This window comes from Prionailurus bengalensis, chromosome A1 (assembly GCF_016509475.1).
Source record: "Prionailurus bengalensis isolate Pbe53 chromosome A1, Fcat_Pben_1.1_paternal_pri, whole genome shotgun sequence".
NCBI classification, from domain to species: domain Eukaryota; kingdom Metazoa; phylum Chordata; class Mammalia; order Carnivora; family Felidae; genus Prionailurus; species Prionailurus bengalensis.
In genome coordinates, this window is record NC_057343.1 from 48576843 (window position 1) to 48598593 (window position 21751).

Below are 21751 nucleotides of genomic sequence, written 5' to 3' on the forward strand. Positions count from 1 at the left end.
TCTTTTGAAATGGGAAAAGGAATAAGTAAAGAAATAAGATATTTAATTCTGTTGTCAGATCAAATGTTATGGCTATTGCTCTGGAATTATAATCCTTGTGGACTAAGGAATACAATCATCAAAGCAGGATTCCAGTTTCCTGGCATCATGCTGGAGTAGTGTCTCAAAAATTATCCCTCACAATTTGCTACCTTAGTTAGTAGAATGCACTAACATGGCAAGCCACTGACCAAAATCAGCTGTTTTCAATTGCTTTAACTCTCCACGTAATTTCCACGTTCATATCACAGTTATGCAGACACAGCCAAATAAGCATAAATAAACCCAGCTTTAGGTCACTCATTGTGGCTCTGGGACAGACAGCAGGTTATATATTTCCAGCCATTTAGCTATAATTCCACTCTTCTCTCCACCGATTCCAACATACCAGTGAGTCCTAACCCACCCCCCGCCCCCCGCCGAGCGTACCTGCTACTTAGATGAAAACTGCTAATTCTAGGGGTGCCTGGGTGGCTCAGTCGGTTAAGCGTCGACTTCGGCTCAGGTCACGATCTCGCGGTCCGTGAGTTCGAGCCCCGCATCGGGCTCTGTGCTGACAGCTCAGAGCCTGGAGCCTGTTTCAGATTCTGTGTCTCCCTCTCTCTCTGACCCTCCCCCGTTCATGCTCTGTCTCTCTCTGTCTCAAAAATAAATAAACGTTAAAAAAAATTTAAAAAAAAAACCTGCTAATTCTAGAGGTCTTTTTACAATCAAATTGTACATAGAATTCCAAAGTATAAAAGTGATAAAAGCAATTATCTAGTTAGAATAAAGGAAAATCCTTAATTATTAAGCGAATATAAAAAGAACAATGATGTGTTTTGATAAATATTAAAATCTTACGGTTTTTGTAATGACAATGGCAGCATCCGAATTATCTCGCATTCTGTTTCAATTAGAGTATGAATGAATCTGTACCCACTGAAATTTGGTGATAGATGTCAGAGTGCTTCACAGGGCTTCTTGCAATCTCAGAATTGCTTCTAGTAGAATCATTGGGATTATCGCTGGGTGGAGAAGTATTAAATAACCTATATTCTTAGGTTAGAAGGGAATCCCTTAGGGCAGAAGGGAATAAAGTATCTTCCAAGGGAAGTACTTTGTATCTTGATCTGTGCGAAGGTCCTATGAGAATATTAGGCTGTACACTTAAGATCTGTATGTGTAACAACATCTGTGTCACACCTTCATACAGAAACAACGGTCCAGAAGCCTAACAAAGAGTAATGGAGATTTTTGTTTCAAAGTGAATTAACACAAATTTCTAGTGAATGTGTGTATTGTTTATCATTATTATTAAAGTTAGGAAATAAGAGCCCAAATGATTTCCAATATCTTACCGTGGCCACATATGCCAAACATTCACGTGTCATCATACAAGTGACTGTTAGGCTGTGGGGAGGGCACATGCTGGACACATGTGCCTGACTCTGCCTGACGTTTAATTGAGTGTGGCACATGTGAGCTTTAGTAACGTACTCAGCTGGGCAATTTTATGTGAGCAGACATCTGTAGACAGGAATTTGAAAAGAACTAGTGCAAAGTGACAACCTTTATAACCAATGATCTATAATAAAGAGCGTGGTAACAGGAAGCAGCGACAACGGACACGTGTTGAGGTTTTCCTACGTTACAGGCCGCGTGCCGGGGTCTGGCGTTCACCGTCTCAAGAGCTGCACGCGTGGGGATTGTACGCCTACGAGCAGAGACGGCAGGAGATCTGCTTTGCGACCTGCCCTCAAATGAGCCGATCCGGTCGTACAAGTTAGCACGCTTCTCGGCTCCAAGTTTGTGACAATACTGGTGGGCAGTTCACCTCTGTGTGATTCTGTTGTAACTGCAGTTTTAAGAAATTAAAATTCATTAAAACCCTAAACACTTAAAAGGGAAGGCTCTGCCAGTACCATCTTGAAAAGCACCACCCAGGCAACTTTTCTGACAGTGGATGCGTATCTTTTCATCCTGGGCTGGTAGTTCACAAACTCCTTTTGTTAGCTGGCAGTAATAGTGAATAGGCTTGCAGCTGTGGTGTAAATGAATTTCCTGAATCAGGCTTGCTTTTTTTTTTTTTTTAAATCAACTACTGTCTTCATGATTAATATTTTTCACATGTAAGGTTCTTGACACTTTTTATTGTATGCCCTATAAATCACCTATTATCATTAAATTAAATCTCCCTTGACATTTTTAGACCTAAAACTCTAAATTGATTAAATTCAGGTGATCGATTATTGAAGAACAAATATATACACATGTGAATCAAACTGTGCTACACCACAGTCAACATGCTCTCCAACTTAGGGTGAAGCTATCCTTCGAGGCATAGTTATCACGCATCATTACAGAAATGCAAACTTAACAGTAAAGCCACACAATTAAATGGCAAAAGATATTGGAGGGTTACCAGAAGTTGCATTTACCGAGGAGGGCTCAGGTCTTTCAAGCATGTTAATACATCACTCACTCAGTACATAATAGACCTCAACAGGACCTGAGAGAGAATTTAGTCTAAACCCCTTGTTTTCTGGGTAGAGAAAAGATGTACAGAGATTAGGTGACATGTTGTAGGTCTGACGCTTAATAGCTGCGGAACTCAGTCAGCTCCTCACGACACCTCCGAACCTATTTTGGCCCTATATTGGAATACCCTTAAAAAAAACTCCAAGTGCATAGTTATACACACCTATGAATATATTTAGTAAAGAGGATTCAAGCATTCAGTTGGGAGTCCTCTCTCTCTCCCCCTTTCTCTATGTATTTATAAATAGAAACAGTTCAACCATGCCTGTTGTCTGATAATGTCCACTGTACTTAAATATAACTTTGAAAACATCCTTAGGCTCTCCTTTTTCTGATGAAGCAATTTCAAACACTTTGACTTTCTGACGCTGTCAGTGGGTCATTATGACCTTTACACCATCTCTAACCCCCATATTCCTTAAAGTATATTATAAGGATCACGCAGGAATGTTTAGATTGACCTGTCCTATGCAGAGTTTACCTTCTTTTTAACTAGCCCACAAAATTAAGAAACAATTAAGTTAACCAACTTGTTAGACTGCTTCCCTGCTCTACACTCTGCCCTGCGCGGTAAACATCTTCGTACACTCTGTCTCCGGTCAGAGCCACGTTGTTCTGCTTTGCTCTACTTCTTTAAAACTGGTTTCAAAATGAACAAAGTCTGGGTTTCGCAAGCATCAGATGTGCTAAAAAGAAAGTACTGATGCTTTTATTCCCCTGAAGTTGGGAAGACATTTGAGACCATCTTGAATCACTTTTTCCCCGTGATAAGGATGGTTTTACCTGACCCACAGAGACCCTCCAGAATGACTGCTGATCTTTTGGCAGAGATTCAATGTTCAATAAATGTGAGCTTCCATGAAAGATAACAGAAATTACCGCAATGCATGGAAAAACATTAATTCACTTGAAATCTTCCCTGAATACAAATATCCTAGATATTGTAGCAGACAGAAAATGAAATCACTCTTGGCATGTTAAAGAGTGATTTCTTGGCATATTCTCTACTTGCTTCCTCCATAAAGTCTAGCATGGTGTCTTACACATGGCAAATGTTTAATAAGTATTGAATGAGTGACGGATAGGAATGAAGTAATTCCCCTTTGATGTTGGTCATGTCACTATGTAGAACAATGCAGTCACTCAAAGTAAGCTGTGAGGAGTACCATGATGAACCAGTGATGTTTATCTGCAATTTTGATTTTATGACCTTAGTTCTATGCAATATAAAGAAGTAACTCTAGGAGCACCTGGGTGGCTCAGTTGGTTAAGCATCCGACTTTGGCTCAGGTCATGATCTCATGGTTTGTGAGTCTGAGCCCCACATCGGGTTCTGTGCTGACAGCTCAGAGTCTGGAGCCGATTTGGGATTTTGTGTCTCCCTCTCTCTGCCCCTCCCCCACTCACACACACTCTCTCTCCCTTCAAAATAAATAAACATTAAAAAAATTGTTTTTAGGGGCACCTGGGTGGCTCAGTCGGTTGAGCGTCCGACTTCGGCTCAGGTCATGATCTCATGGTCCCGTCCGTGAGTTCAGGCCCTGCGTCAGGCTCTGTGCTGACCGCTCAGAGCCTGGAGCCTGTTTCGGATTCTGTGTCTCCCTCTCTCTCTGACCCTTCCCCATTCATGCTCTGTCTCTCTCTGTCTCAAAAATAAATAAATGTTAAAAAAGAATTGTTTTTAATTAAAAAAATAAAGAAGTAACTCTGTGGTTGCTAGGCACTTTATAAGCACAGAAATCTGGAAAGTACTTAAAAGATTTTCATATCTCTAATCCATAAGAGGTACAAGGTTAGAGAGTTATCAGATGTTATGGTGTTAGCCAATAAAAGGGCTATTACTAAATGAAAAGCTCATTTTTTCATTGGAATGAACCAAGACCCAAAATACATTTTGGGTTTACACTTTACAAATATTTATTCATGTCTAAAGTTGAAAGATCAAAGGAAAAAGTTTCAGAGTTCATGGGGATAAGAAGACAAAGGTATACCTACAATGAAAACGGGAAGAAGATAAATGATTCTGGCATATATTGGGCCTTTAGTAAGCACATTTTGAACGGATAAAAATTCATAATCGTTACCTACATTGATTTATCTGGATGATTATTAGATAAGCAAGTTTATTTTACATATGTAGACAAAAATATGTTGTAATTAAAGTGATTTTTTTCAACACAATCATTTGAATAACTGTCTCAAACTTTATTTTCACTCTGGGCAGATCTCTAGTCTATACGAATGACTGTCATTATTCTGATTATCATCTTATTTTTCTCATCTCCCTCACAGCTCCATTTCTACATTTGCACCCCCCAAATCCGAGGTACCTACTCCCTAAGCGCTCATGATTCCTTCCTATTAACCTGTTTCATCCAGACTTGTATGTCCTCTTCACAATTCAAGCAGATCTGTGCGGTCTCTAGTTCATTTTTTGCTAAATTGATTAGACTTTTCATTTTTCACCCTCCTGAAAATCAGCCTGTCCCCTATTCTCTTGATGCTTCTCTTAGCCCCTCTGTCCCTTTGATGAACTCTTCTTCCTTTATCTGCCGCCTCGCTGCAGATCTTCCCACAAAACTGAGTCCTTGGCATCCTATTCTTGACTGTGAAGAATGGAATAGATCCTATTTTAAATATGAATCAATAGATGCCTTGAGAAAGAAAGACTATGGATACCAAAGGTAGTTGAAGCTTTGGGGTGACCGGAGCTCCTGTGCACCACGGGTGAGAATATAAAAGGACACATTACTTTGGAAAACTCCTGGCTTGTTTCTGATAAAGATAAATACACATCTTCCTTTGACCCAGCAATTCCTGTCCTACGTGTTTACCTGAGAGAAATGAAAGCATTATGTCCACAGAAGAGTCGCACATAAATGTTCATACAGCCTGCATAGCCCCAAACTGGAAGCAGCCTAAATATCCATCAGTTGTAAGTGAACACATAAACAAATGTTACATCCACTCAATGGAATACTACTTAACAAGGCAACAATGTGCAAGAATCTCAAGTACACCAAGCAAGCGAGAGAAGACTGAACAAAAGTATACACAGAACACAATTCATAAATAAAGGCTGAGAGGACAGACACCAGAAAGTGGTTGTTTCCACGGTGGGAGGAAGCAGTGAATTGACGGCAGGAGTGAGGTTGGGGGCGTGGGGGTGAGGGGATGCAAGCAACTTTCCACCTGATGGAAATGCTCTGGATCTTGATGTGGGTAGCAGTTACATGAGTCTATACAACTGTTAAACCCTTTGAACTGTACTCTTAAAACTAAGTGTTTTAGGGGCACCTGGATGGCTCAGTCGGTTAAGCATCTGACTTCGGCTCAGGTCACGATCTCATAGTTTGTGGGTTCAAGCCCCTTGTCATGCTCGGTGCTGACAGCTTGGAGCCAGGAGCCTGCTTTGGATTCTGTGTCTCCCTCTCTCTGCCCATCCCCTATTCATGCTCTGTCTCTCTCGCCTTCAAAAATAAATAACCATTTCAAAGAAAATTAAACAAGCATTTTATTGTATGCAAATCAGACCTCAAAAAATAAAAATAAACCTCAATAATTGTCCCTCTGCCAATGACTCCCTTTCTATATTTCCAGTCCTCGTTCATCAGCTCCAGTTCTCGACCTCCACAGACCAACAGGACTGCTCCGTTCGGGAGTTCTGTTCTATCAAACCCCTACACCCACTCCTCTCAATGATGTTCTTCAGCTCAAAAGCAAGGTCATTCCTTTTGCCTTCATCTTATCCTTTGGTCTAGTTAGTTATCTCTAAAACTATTCATTATTTCCTTAAAACACGTATCATAAATCCTTTCCCTTCAAGACAGGATGAGGAAAAGAGTACTTTTAACGTGTAGTGGAAAATTACATCTGATTGGGCAGCACCAACCACACTCCTTATCAGTTGTAGGACGCCAGCAAAGTCCCACTTCACTTTCCCGAGTCCTATTTCCCTCGTCTGCAAAACAGGAGATAATTCAGACATTGCTGTATTAAGGAACATTGTGAGATAGATGCATCAACATACACTGAAAACTGTGATTCACTACGTTTTTAATGTAACACTAGAGGCCATTGTTACTGACACTTATTCAAAAGCCGCCACTGACGCCTGGCTCCAGAGTCGCTCATGTCTCTAGTACTTCCATAACTTCCAATCTGTTCTTCCTGATTTGGGGGCAGGCGGCCAATCTGTTATATTTATGACTAGCAATTTAATGCAATCCCTTTTTAAAAAACTAGCATCATCTTGAACTTTTAAATATACGCATGAGGCAAGATTTATGGAACTACACATTTGTTTCAAAGTGGTATCAATTTGTAAGTTTGGGTAAAAATGTAGGAGTAAAAAAGCCAGAGATATAAAACATACTTTTCAAAACCTGGTTGATGGGCGCCTGGGTGGCTCAGTCGGTTAAGTGTGTGACTGGCTTAGGTCATGAACTCACCATCCGTGAGTTTGAGCCCCATGTCGGGCTCTGTGCTGACAGCTCAGAGCCTGGAGCCTGCTTCAGAGTCTGTGTCTCCCTCTCTCTCTGCCCCTTCCTGACTTGTGCACACACACTCTCTCTCTCTCCCAGAAATAAACAAAAATTAAAATAAATAAAAATAAAAACCTGGTCGATTTTAGTATGTAAAGAGATAATGTGGTTTTAATTTAGTAATTATTTTGTTTCTTTTTCTTGGACAATTTCCAATTTTGCTCAATATTCTCACGTTGTAAAATACTGGTCTTCTGACTTGACTTGGATAATAAGCCTCATTAAAAGCTATAGTAGGGGCGCCTGGGTGGCTCAGTCAGTTAAGCATCCGACTTTGGCTCAGGTCATGATCTCGCAGTTCATGGGTTCAAGCCCCGCGTCGGGCTCTGTGCTGACAGCTCAGAGCCTGGAGCCTGTTTCAGATTCTGTGTCTCCCTCTCTCTCTCTGACCCTTCCCCATCATGCTCTGTCTCTCTCTGTCTCAAAACTAAATAAACGTTAAAAATAAATAAATAAATAAATAAATAAATAAATAAATAAATAAAGCAAGCTATAGTAAAAAATTAGTATTTTAACCGCACAATGTAATCAACCTTCCCAATAAAGGCTGACAAGAAGAGGGGCACCTGTGTGGCTCAGTTGGTTACGTGATCGACTTCAGCTCAGGTCATGATCTCACGGTTTGTGGGTTTGAGCCCTGCATCCAGCTCTGTGCTGACAGCTCAGAGCCTGGAGCCTGCTTTGGATTCTGTGTCTCCCTCTCTCTGCCCCTCCTCCACTTACACTCTGTGTCTCTCTCTCTCTCTCTCTCTCTCTCTCAAAAATAAACATTAAAAAAATTTTTTTAATGTTAAAAAAAAGCTGACAAGAAGATATCTTAATCCCTTGATTAAAAAAAGTAATTTATCTTTTCTTTAAAATTAAAAAAAAATGTTTATTTACTTTTGAGAGCGAGAGACCACAAGCTGGGGAGAGACAGAGAGAGGGAGACACAGAATCCTAAGCAGACTTCAGGTTCTGACCCATCAGCACAGAGCCTGATGTGACGCTCGAACTCACGAACTATGAGATCACAACTTGAGCTGAAGTCCGACACTTAACCAACTAAGCTACCCAGGCGCCCCAGTTATTTATGTTTTCTAATCAATTTTCTCGCTTGCATTTTCCTGTCATGGATTAGAAAAGTTCCTCTAAATGTACAATTTAAAATTAGTTTTATATTTGCATTAGAAAGTGGAAAGTATCAGAACCAATTCCATGTTGTCTTTCTGTTGCAACAGTGATTACACATACAGAACAAAATGGAAAATAGATACAGAATCGGACCGCAATATACATTTTGCTAAAAGGTTATAAAACTCTAGCTCAAAGATTTTGTTTTCAATTATCTGTAAAATTTTATCTGGGTTTTGTCACTATGGTAGCCCATAGCTCTATAATTCCAGAATTCAGAGGGAAAAGGCAAATAGCTGATGTTATTTTTAGCTATTCTGTACGCTATAAAAGATTAATCAATGTTAATTTGAGTTTAAAGACTGACCATAACTACACTTCACAGATTTTGCTTATTCAGCTGGAATCAACTGCTTAATCAATATGTTTTAGTAATACCCTTTATTACATTTAGCAAAATGAAACACTTCTGAGAGTATAAACCCTGGAGATCAGAATTTACACTGTGAAATTCAGATATTAAGACATAGTAAATGTACCTGTTATTACAGATTAAAAAAAAAATACATCATTAAGGAATCTAGGAGGAAAATTTTATGAGATCTACCAGAACCACCTAAGAAAACATGACTAAAATTTACCAAGACTTAGAAAATTCGACTTTTAAAATAGGTATGTTAGTTAAATTCAATTGCTTCTATAAATTAGCAGCCTTTCTTTTCTAAAATGTTAGTATGTTAGTCATCACTCTCCTAGAGCCCCCATCGCCCCAGAGAGGAATATGCTTCCACACACACTGATGCTGGGCTAGGTCATATGACTTTGCTCTGGCCATGGGATGCTGGCAGATGAGTGCCACGAGCAATGGCTTACAATGTGTTTGTACAACTGGGGTTGCCCTCTTACGCTGCAGCCATTGCTGTGAGAAATGCATGCATGCCAAGGGTTGTCTGTTGGGTCTAGACAAAGGAGAGACATGAATAGTGCTACTCCAACAACCTTTGGACCTGCCCCAGCTGACCAGCTGATGCATGGAAGAAAAGTAAATGTTTTACGGTAATATGCCACTGAGTTTTGGAATGGCTGTCTACACAGCATCATAGTGGTAAGAGGATGAATTTTTTAAAAAAGAAAACAAAAACAAAAACAAACACAAACGTACCTTGACAAGAGAAGACATATTTCTCTTAAGTGTTCACTTTTAAGCTTGGTGGTAGACTATTAGTTTACTGACTCAGTCACGTCCATATTTTTCTTCCCCCTTAGCCATGTTCCGGTCATGGGGACCATGCGAACCAGTCTTGGCCAATGGGGTATGGGCAGAAGTCACAGGGTGGGGACTCCCGAGAAAGCTTTTGAAAAGTGACACAGTTGGCTGGTATGTTCCTCTGGTTAGTTTGTTCTGCACTTTTACTCCCCTTCTGACTCGAATAAGGGCAAGATGCCTGGAGATGGAGCCTACTTCACAAAACCATTAGAAAGAAAGCCACAACTGAAGGACAACAAAACAGAAAGAAAGAAGACAGCTTCAGAACATCCTGAGCATATCCACTAACCTGTCCTGTTTACCTCAGACTTCCTCTGCTACCAGGAAAGTAATTCCATATTCCACGTTTAAGCTCTCTCGTCAGGCTTATTGTCATTTTCAGCCAAAAGTAACCCGTATTTGGAAAGATATGTAAATGGATAGATAGGCAGGTAAGTAAACAGACTGACATAAAGAATTTCATTCAAATTATTTTAAAAAGATCCAAACTTCTATCTAGAAGTAGTATTTGACTCAGTCTAATATTAAAAATCACATTGATAAAATGATCATTTTAGCTAAGAATATATGATTACATTTAAATTAAGTCACAGCTTCCGTTTTTATATATTTAGGTTTGCCTTTCTGTAAGTAGAAATAAAATAACATTAATCATGTGTCAGGTAATTTTTAGACTACACTTTGATGGAATTAACTTTAGTTTATGATTTAAAGTTTGGAATTCTTTCCTGCACACTAATAATTTTTCAGAAATATTCTCAAAATTTGCTGGCATTTTTACAATACTAACTGCGCATGGTTTGAGGTTTAATTTTTTTAAATGCTTTATTTATTCTTGACAGAGAGAGAGAGCATAAGCGAGGGAGGGACAGAGAGAGAGGGAGACACAGAATCGGAAGCAGGCTCCAGGCTCTGAGCTGTCAGCACAGAGCCCGACGCGGGGCTCGAACTCACAGACCGCGAGATCATGACCTGGGCCAAAGTAGGATGCTCAACCGACTGAGCCACCCAGGCGCCCCAGAGGTTTAATTTTTAAGATAAGTTATGATGCATATTACATTTCAGCTGGCTGGTGATCCTCAGCGATGCAATTGTGTAAGTGGATGGCAAAATATCACAGTCAAACGTCAACCTGATAAGATTCACTCTTATCCAAGTTATCTTTTTCTATCTGTATTAGATTTTCCTATATAGCAGCAGGTTCTCCATGAAAATGTAGCCTTCAATTTTTTATTTTCATTTGATGCATGTAAGTAAATGTATTCAAGGAGATTCAAGTGTGTGGGAAAGTGCTATAAAGTAAAGGAAAATTATGGTACAATGGCTATAACTCATAAAGAGTAATAAGAAGAGAGACTGTCTAGAGCATTTGACTGAAAATAGAAAAGATTATATCCTGGTGAATTGAGTTAATTTCAAATATATTACAGTATGGTTTTCTATCATGTGTACTCTCTCGGACTACATTAATAAATGAAAGAGTGATGAATAGTTCTGGGAACTTGTAGCGAAACTTATTAATATTTCAACATTATCACTGAGTATCTATGTCAACACACATCAAAAATGCATGAGAAATGACTACCTACATTCACAAGTTACACCCATTAGGAATATATATGAGAAATATAAATGGTGTACATAAATTTGCAATGTGAGTATAGGTAGAATGTATAGCAAAAAAAAAACAAGCTACATAAAATCTCACATGGAGAAGTATGTCAAGCAATTAAAAGCAAATTAACACTTGCAATCAGTTTGGAGTATACAGTATGACCACATAAAATACCAACATATTTCAAATTATGAATCATCTTAGAAATTACTAATACTAAAAAAAAAATTAAACATAAAAGTAGCAAAACTATGTAGCCACTCTCAAATAAAAGTGGCTCATCAATTCTATCCATGATGTAACTTTGGGATCCCCTACTTAAAAAATAAAAACCAAAAGTTTGGTTTTAAAAGGCCTGATTTCTAATTTTAAATTGATCACCAAGAAGTAGTAAATTCATATTAAAATGAGTCATGGCAGTTTAAAAAAATAAATCAATACACAGTTAACCCAATCATTTCCAAGTGGTTAGGAAAGCAAACCAGTGTATATCTATAGCATACAGAAGATGTTCAATTCAGTTGGGGGGAGGTCAAACTGATGATTTAGCATTAGACATGAAGGCGAAAATGCCTACCACAGAAATGAGAGATATAAATCACTCTCCAAACAGCAACACCAGGGTAGTGGCTTTCACATATGATACCTTATTTTATTTTACTTTTTTAATGATCAAAAAGATTCATGCACAAAAAGTTTTGATGATAAGCTCGTACTTAGAAAAATAGTTACATCATTTTTAGAGAAAAAGTACTTACTGGCTACTAGAAGGTACAGTAATAATATATTTTTAAAGACCTTCTAGGATAATAGAAATTTTTGAATGATCAGGGGCTACAAAACTAGATTTCAAGAACCCAGGCCAAAAAGAAATAAATGTTTGAAAGGGAAAATTTGTTTTGCACTTTTCGTTTGCTTTTTGATTCTTGTTTTGGTTAAATTACTGCAGATTCCCTTAGGAATAGAGAATTTTTGTCACAGCCCAGAGGAAAAGTATGAGTGGATAAAAAGGTTCAGTTCTGCCCCCTGCCCCCTAGGGATGGAATGCTGGGATAAATAGTATCTATGGAGTTCAGTTTCTTCTGCAAGATCAAGGAATTCTAAGCAATGTTCTCTAGTTGGTCAGCTAGTTTGCCTATTTACTCATTCCAGAACATTCCTGTCTTTAGATTTTCTGCACTTGTTATTCTCTCGAACGCTCTTCCTTTAGATCTCCTTGTGATGATGTGACCTCGTACCTCTTCAGGTCTCTTCCCAAAACACAGTCTCATTAGACAGTTCTTCCCAGAACATCTTAATGTAATAGTGACCAATTTCTTCCACCTACACACAGCCTAACATCCATATCCTGCTTCCTCTACTTTACATGTATCTCTATTTATCTCTCTGTCTATATATGTATCTATATACCTTCATACCACAAGAGTCTGTGTCTAACCACGGAAACTGTGGACATCTAGGCAGCACTAGTCATATCCATACACCCACAAGAATGCAAACGGCAGCCTTTGGGATGTATAGTGCTCACCCTGCACCATCATGTGCAGCTTCCTTGAGACTGGCATTTGCAAAACACAAAGTTGATCATGCTATTCCCACTGAAAGCCTATCCACCTCTCCTGATTATCTACAGAATAAATTCATCCTTCCTGATCAGGTCCCTACTGCCTTCCCAAGCAACCTCATCTCCATTTCCCTGCTACATTCACCCATGCAGCAGTCATTATGAACTTGTGCACCCTACCGTAGCCCATCAGTGCTCTTACATATTCCAGACTGAGTTATGCGTACCCCTCTGCTCTCTCACTGCAGCCCTTCGTATGCTTTAATCTTACCATGCTTTACTTCACCTCGTATTATTCTGACTCTGAGCTCCCTGTGCTGAGGCACTTTGCATCACTCATCCTGTATCCTCAGCATGTAACACGGGGTCGAATAAGTCAATTAACTACTCAACAAATGAACACATCACTTAACTTGGTAATCCATAAAACAATTCAAATATCAAATTATTGAACAAATTTGAGCACATTTTTCTTTTTTTTTTTAATTTTTTTAATGTTTATTTTATTTTTGACAGAGAGACAGAGACAGAGCATGAGTGGGGGAGGGGCAGAGCAAGAGGGAGACACAGAATCCAAAGCAGGATCCAGGTCTGAGCTGTCAGCACAGAGCCCAACGCGGGGCTGGAAATCACAGACCGTGAGATCATGACCTGAGCCAAAGTCAGATGTTCAACCTCCTGAGCCACCTAGGCGCCCCATTGAGCACATTTTTCTTAATTTTAAGAGGGAGCAACAGTGTCCCACTGAAGCAGATATAAGGGATTATGTGTGGATACACCGTCTCCATCTTGGTATTAAACACCCAGAAACTGAGTTAATTGTTTTTTAGGGTTGGGAGACTGAAGGGCTGATTCAGGCTAAGCATACACTTTAGGTTTATCTGTGTTCATTTACTGAAAGTCAGTAGCTTTTTCTGAGCTCCTTCAAAAGAAGAACAACCCGAAAGCGTTGATCTCCCCTGGTGAGAGAATGAATGCCTCTCGGATTCACTGGTCAGTAGCCATGACAGTCACTATCAGAGATCTCGACTTCTACCGAATGATGTGAATCATAGCTGTTTCTTTGGTAGGACACAAGTGGGGATCTGAAGGTGTCCCAAACGTGTTAGGCTTACTAAATAAAAATATAGCTTCTTTTAATGAGACAAGAATCTAGGAAAGATCTGAGAAGTCCTTTGACATGTTGAGCTCTTTGGCGTTTTCTCTGGCACAATCAGCTCAGTTGGTTTCATTCTCATCAGCAGATAGAAGAGAGACATGATCCAAATACTCTCAAATCTTTCAGTCAAGGGGTGCAAAACAAGATGACACAGTACCATTTTAAGCCGTGGACAAACTTCCCTTTTATAGATTGACAAAAAGCCAATTCTACAAGGAATGTTCATTTTTGAGGTTTGGGAATATCAGCCCGTATGTTTATATTAAAACACACTTGAAAACCATGTTTCTCCCGACAATAATTTCTTTAAATAAAATAGTATCAGTGAAGTTTGTATGAAAAACACTAATATCTTTGTATTTTATTTTCTTACACTTCAATATAATGTATATGATTTATAGAAATGGGATAGCTTTAAAAAAAAACTCTGAGAAGGCACTTGATAGACTTATTTCCCTCTATCAGATTATATTTAAAGTAACAATGAGTTTAAAGATGAAACATTTGAAATTATTTCATAAATGTTGGATACGTGGGATTCGAGGTTCAAAAAACTGCTAATTTTAGATAGTTGGTGGTTTAGAGATACTAAAACCACAGCATAAAGACAGAAGCTGCCTTCATAAAGGAATATGGGTTTATAGAAAGACACATTTGGATTTGAACTTGAGCTCTGCAAATGACCAGCAAATTACGCTGATAGGACCAGCGTATGGCATTTTCATAGTTCTGCCAAAAAGTAGGGTGTCAGTTACAATTCCTTTGTTTTCACTTTCTTCCTCATCTCTTGCACTGTTCTCTACTATAATTTAAAAGACATTAACAAAATCATACAGGAAGAGATTAAGAGAAACAAGAGGAGGTATTCAAACAGTTCAGGATGAGAAAAATGAAAACAAAAACACAAACAAAAACCACTCAAGATTTCTGACCCTTTTTTATCATTAAATGCACTTCTCTAAAGGAAGAACCATGATGTTTGAACTAGCAGCAAAGTTTGAAATAAGAATAGGGTATCTAACTTGCTACCACATCGGTTCTTTCAAAGAACACTTAGGTGAAAATGTGCTAAAGATAACGCTCTTCATTTCCAGAAATTCAAGCAATTTTTAAGAAGGTACCTTCACATGAGCAATATTCATGTGAACAACACTCATGTGAACAACACAAGGGTTAGGGAGGCTGACACCCTTTGTGGTAAAGAATCCACGTGTAACTTTTGACTCTCCCCAAACTTAACTACTAATAGTCTACTGCTGACTGAAAGTTTTATCAATAACAGAACCAGTCAATTAACACCTATTTTGCATATGTATTACATACTAAATCCTTACAATGAAGTAAGCTAGAGAAAAGAAAACATTAAGAAAATCATCAGGAAGAGAAAATACATTTACAGGATTCTACTGTATATATAAAAAAAAAAATCTGTGTATAAGTGAACTCGTACAATTCCAACTCATGTTGTTCAAGGGTCAACTGCAATAAAAACGGGGAGGAAGACAGTGAAGTGTTTTAATTAGCTTAAATGTACTTGACAATGAACCATTTAAAAAGAATATCCTTTTATCAAGTGCCAACATCAGAGATGCTAGCCAAAGCAAAAAGTTACTAATGCTATTAATTTTGTTGCTTTTCTTCCCTCTGAGAATCATAATGAAGATCAGTGAGGGTAGATTACTCAGATATGGTAGGAGTTCAACAGTCACGTGCATGCACCAATTCTCAAAGGACTGACACTGAGAAACACAGGTATGTCTCCTTAAAATCGTCATCTGCTTCCCTCACCCCCACCCTACCTTTCTCACTCACTGTTACTGAGTTACTATACAGGTTTCCCCCACTATCAGAAAGTAGAACATTCTCCTATGAAACCTTTGGTAAGACAAAATGGTGTAGAGCGAAGAATGACCAGTAAATTTTATGGAAAAGTTTTTGAGCACTCCCAGACCCCCAAAATAACCTCTCTTAGGCCTTTGTGATGCCTTAGGGCATGTCTTGCTAACAAAGGCACACAATTAATGGAGATAAAGCACAGCTGTTCACAGACACAGCTCAAAGCTCTGAAAGCTTGGTGCTGAGATGCTGAATGTGGTTCCCAGGGAGGGAGCCTGGTGGAGCTGCTCTCGCTGCTGAAGAGTACTGGGGGGGGGGGGGGGTAAAAAAACCCAACAACAATACTGAACACCATTTTTGCTTTTCACCGGTTTTTTGTAAAGATGAAAATCCTCTTTGGATTCCTTTCAGTTAGCAAAAACAGGTGCTAACATAGGTCTTTCATAAAAGCAAAGTGGCATAACGGGAACTTTTGAAAGCAGGGGATGCCTGTATCTAGATCCTTATTCTTCTAGTTTAAGGTCTGTTCCTGGTTATGCTGAAATTTCTCTCAGGAGATGTTCTAATTCATTTACACTTTAGTCTGAACAAAGTTGATTATCCTACTCCCAGTAACAAATGAGGGGTATGAATGTTTGGAATTAGAGAAAAAGAAAAAAAGGGGGTACAGAAATTAGAGGGTCTGGGTAACACAGCCAAACTGTACCTATTTAAAAATATCATTGTTTTGCCTGGGGTTAGAGTTAATTACAATAATTTGCTCTAATCATGCGCCTGTACTTCTCTTTTTCCAAACACTTATTTCATAATTACGTTTGTCAAGTTGTTAAGGGTAACAACCCTATTTTACCATCCGAGGAAAAAAACAGACCAAAACAAAACAGATGTTCTATGAATTGCTGGAAGTTAGTTTTGTCACAATTACTGAACACATGGTTTCTGACTTGGACAGTATCTCCGCAATTAAAATGAGAAAAGGGCAGAGCCTGCCTGTGGGCCTCTCTGTGGCTTTTACCAATGTATCTGAATTTGCTGATCCTAAGCTGATAAATGGCAATCAAATGAACCAATGAAGGTGGTAGAAATGGTAAGTTCAAGCGCAGTTCTCGAACTATACACACTGAAGTAACCTCACTTTCCGCTCTAATCCCAAGCAATGCTTTTTTTATCTACAGACAGGAATACCTGAATATTTAGAGAGGAGGATGCAATTCTGGCTAACAATTGCATTTCAAAGCAAAGGAAACCTTTCTTAAACTGAAGATTTAAAAGTTCATTCTACAAACCAGTAAAATGCAGAATACCAGACATTAGGAAAACATTTATTAGTATATTAAGGTTTATGCTGTTGTAGATATACAGCGTCAATAAAGTAAGGCACCATATTGAAAACTCAAACTATGATGATTATGGCATGAGGCAAGACTATGAACCTGAATGGGAAGGGAGAGAAAGAGGAGCATCTGTTGGAGGTATTTACCCTGTGGGTTACCATCTTGTAAGGACTGCTCAAGGACAAGGCAGTTTCATCCATTTCTAGTGTCAATCTTCCCTAATATCTTCCTTTCTCATCCTTTGCCTTCTCTTTCTTGATTGACAAGAAATTCATTGGCACCAATGCATTGGTGGCCAATGAATTAAGAGGCCAGCCTTTGAATCCTCTTAAATCATGACTCCTTTTGCCTTTGATTGGAAAGTCAAATGTGTACTGGTTGCCCAAGAATTTATAATATGTGATCTCTAATAAACATAAATCTTTCATTTTGTTGTCTCTCTACCTGTAGACATGCTTCTCAATATGACTCTCCCAACAAAGTTTTGCAAGCACAGGAAATAGGTCAACTGGTGTCTTCTGGAATCCTCTCATCTCACATATGCCAATCTGATGTTTTAGACTTTTATTATTTAACATGTTATTTTATTGATCATAGTACACTGAAATCTTTGCTTGACAGCTTTTGAGTTAATAACTGATAGCTTCTGAGAAGGCATCAAGATCCAAAGGCAAAACAGAAAGAGAGAAAACAGAAAATAAACAACAGCAACATGCATTAAAGAATCAAGGAGAAACTAAGAGAGGAGCAGAAAGACGTGCTTATGACTGTACACATTGAAAGTGAACTTTAGGTAAACCTAAGTACAGATTTTTTAAAAGTGTCTAACAAGGATTATATATTTATTTGTCCCAGAATAAAATTGTTCTCAGTATATTACTGTAAGTTTTGAAATACACCCGTATTTAAGAGGTCTCTACAGAGCACACTTTGTGCTTCCTCTAACACTTTCTTTGTACTTCCTGGTGTTTACACACACATACTCCGTCTTGAACGATGGTTAATTAACTATTGATGGGTCCTGGCATTCTAGGGCTTCCCAGGTGACGGCTCCGTATTCTTTACTAATCATTTAATGAAAACACTTACATGAATAATGAATCTGGCATTTCCCTAGATACACATGCAACTTTTGTAATAGTAATAAAGGCAGGCATATGCAGTTAAACAAGATACTGTGGCTTGAAAATGTTTTCACAAATCAAGTCAGAGAGGTTATGCTGAAAATGAAGCTCCAGGTTTTGAAGCTGCTGTTAAATTTTCACATTAAAATGTGCTATATGTTATAAGCTCATAATATTAAAAGAAACAGTTATACTTGACAAGTTAATACCGTTATTTGTTAAGTCCTTAATAAAGTAAGCACAATTGAGATCTTCATAATCATAGTTCCGAACTTCAAAGTTTGAATTAAAAGCAACATACTCACATCTATAAACACACGTACACACAAACTATACAATGTCTCATAATGACGCAGGAAAACGATATGATTAAAATGTCTATGAAACCTACTATTCACCTTAGAATTGAAACTTGTCATTATTTAGTCCAATTTTAGACATGGATCTTAAGACTTAGATTACACAAACCAGGCCTGATCACTGATTTAGTGGCGACTAAGCATGCCACCATTTTAAACAGGATTTCATCAACCCCTTTGATTTAATACCAATCTTGGCTCAAATGAACATTTGCTTTGGAGAAACTAAGTGACTACAACCAGTTATTTGAACACATGAGTGAAAAAAAGTTTTTTTATAGGGGTTGAAATGCAAGAATATCATTGGAAACAAACATTACAAGTACTCTTAGAAAAAGATCCATTTTTGGAGTCAGAAGTCCAAAACTTTGCCTTGTTACTATTTATCAGATGACTCTGTAGGGGTCATTTAACTTCTCGGATCCTGAGTGCCTTCATTTGTACAATTAGAATAACAGTATTTGCAACATTTTAATTTCCTAGTTGTCGTATACTACACACTATTACTATTACCATCAATAATTATATTCCTAATTCCATAATTAACTGAACAGCCTTCTATGTGCCAAAACTTTATGGCTCGGTTTTTATATAACTTTTATATAACTTTATATATATATTTTATATCACATCCTCACGATGGTCCTATAAGGTAAATGCTCTGATTTTTTATACAGATGAAGAAACATCTCAGAGTGGTTAAATAACTTGCCAAAAGCCACACAACTATTAAGAGCTTAAATATAAATTTGAATTCAGATCTTTGACTCCAAATTTCATTTTAGATCCACTATATCCTGTTTCCCCTAATATACCATATATATTTGTGTGTATGCAAACATATATAATATAAACATATAATATGTATTACCTATAGAACACAGAAACATATTATTCATTTTATATATACACATGTTTTCAATTCTAAAATGCCATACTAGTGTGTGTGTGTGTGTGTGTGTGTGTGTGTGTGTGTGTTAAAGATTACAAAGACTAAGGCATGGAGCAGGGTCAGTACTTAGTCAATATTTGGGAAAAGGAATTAAAATATGGGAAGCGACTAAGATCATTTTGAGTGAACTGTTAATCATGTATCAGTAATAACAGAGGCTATTTAAATCCCATTCTTATGTAAGATTATGTTTTTAAAATTATTCTATAGAAAAAAACATACAAAGACTGGTCATAGGTTCAATTCTAGATACAGAATTACCAATGATGGAAAAGCAACTATCTTCCATAAGCAAGGGATGAAACCTAACTTTATGGTCTAGATAAACGAAGAGAGACAAGATCTCTTTAGGGGCGCCTGGGTGGCTCAGTCGGTTAAGCATCCAACTCTTGATTTTGGCTCCGGTCATGATCTCACAGTTCATGGGATCGAGCCCCCGCATCGGGCTCTGTGCTGACAGCACGGAGCCTGCTTGGAATTTTCTCTCCACCCCGCACCACCCCCGCTCCTCCCCAACTCACGTGTGTGCACGCCTGTGCTCTCTCTCACTCTCTCTCAAAATAAATAAATACAATTTTTTTAAAAAATGGAGACAAGATCTCTTTAAAAATTACATATGATTCTGAATTTTCAAAGCGATGAAACATCATCTTCCATATTTAAAATTTCAAAAAAGCTATTCTGTACTTTCCTATCAAAACAAGATATATAATACTTGCCATATTTTATTTCTCTTGACTGTTGTGTGTGAATAGTAACAATGATGATGATAACTGACATTCAAAAAGAACAATATATTTTTTTCCAGAGTTAAGGAGAAGAGGTTAGAGATATTAGGAAAGATGCACAGAAGTCTCATTTCTAATACAAGCACACATTTTCAGCTATGTAAAATACTCCATGCTTTCCCCTAATCTGCTCCCGAAGAACGTCAGGCCGGATGCAAGGGTGCTGACACGTGTGCCCATTCAGAGCTAGAATGACAAGCCCTGGGACCAGAGATGCTGCTGCTTCCATTACCCACTGAATACCGTGGCGATTCTTAGTTCATCCTGAGAATGTGGTACTTACTCTTGTACTGCTCTGGCTATGGAAAGGGCCGTAGATCCAGTCTCATTAACGCTATCTAAGGTCACATTTGGCAGGTCATCATCGTCACTGTCACTTTTACTTTGTCTGGGAGATAGGCCTCGGGGTCCATTTGTGCTGGGAAAAAAAGGCATATATAATGAATTAAAATTAGCGTGCAGAAAGAGAACCTTGTCCTGGACCAACATCAAGCACGGCATGTCTCGTCTGTGCCTATCGCGCACATGGAACTCTCTAGAAATCCCAGGAATTAGTGAAAGTGGTGCATTTAATGGACTGAGCGCTCACTGACTTTTCCCTTGTTCACTTGATTTACAAAACCTCAATCAGCTCTCAACAGTTTCAGGGGATGACTACAGAACAGAAACTATAAAATCCACAATACTATTAACTCCTGAGTGGTCAGAAGCTGATTAGGTAGCTCATCAGTTACTGTGCAACCCCCTGGCTCTTCCTTCTTGCTTCTGCTGCCAGAGTTCAGGCCATTTCACTCTCGTTAGCATGTTCCCTGGAAGGTGGGGAGCACAGATTTTACCTGCCTATATAGCTCTCTTAATAAGCCTAAAGAAGAGCAAGGTTTACAAGACTCAAAGTTGTAGGTATTTCTCATACTTCAGTGAATACTGTCTCACAGTTCATTACTGCTCTAAGTGGAGATCTGAGTGCCCCAAAATGACAGAAGTAGCAGCATTTTAAGTGTATGTTTTATGTGCCAGAAAGTGTTCGTCTCCACACTGATTTCATTTTTCAGAAAGGCATTTCCAGATAGGATTCTCCTCCCACCGTGAACTTGCCGGCAAAGCAAGGAATAGCCCTATGTTCTGTGACCCCTGCTGACCGGGACCATCAGATCCTTTCAAATGAGAGGATTACCATCAGCATTTAGTATGTGAATGCATATTTTTAAAAGTTAGATTTCATTTCCACTTCCTCCTCTCTATGAACAACCTTAGCATCCACCACTGTCTAGGATTTCCATCAGCCCTCACCTCAAGCACAAAATAAGCACACCTTCTAAATTAAAAGTATTGGACTAGCTACACAACTGCATTATTAAAATACATGACTTCAGCCCCAGCCAGCTGCAGCCAGACTTCTGCTCTTCAAACCTGCCTGTGAGAGATTTCTAAAAGCACCACTGCTCGCAAAGAAAAACAAAATGAACTTCACATCATGGTTACAATGACATCTTTTTACAATTTCTTTTTTTCTTAAATCATTTTTTTTGTATTTTAA

The 21751-nt window shown here is 38.4% G+C and overlaps 1 protein-coding gene and 1 long non-coding RNA gene across 2 annotated transcripts in view; one reads left to right on the top strand and one right to left on the bottom strand.

Annotated features, from left to right (window-relative positions):
• Positions 1-21751, bottom strand: part of KLF12 (Kruppel like factor 12) — a 446873-nt gene that overhangs the window by 103529 nt on the left and 321593 nt on the right. Inside the window, 2 exon segments of the mRNA XM_043580478.1 lie at positions 20498-20618; positions 20621-20632. Coding sequence (XP_043436413.1) covers positions 20498-20618; positions 20621-20632 — 133 coding nt within the window.
• Positions 15214-17863, top strand: LOC122483481. The gene is made up of 2 exons (XR_006297406.1): positions 15214-15573; positions 17613-17863. It is a non-coding gene; the product is annotated as an uncharacterized LOC122483481 (long non-coding RNA).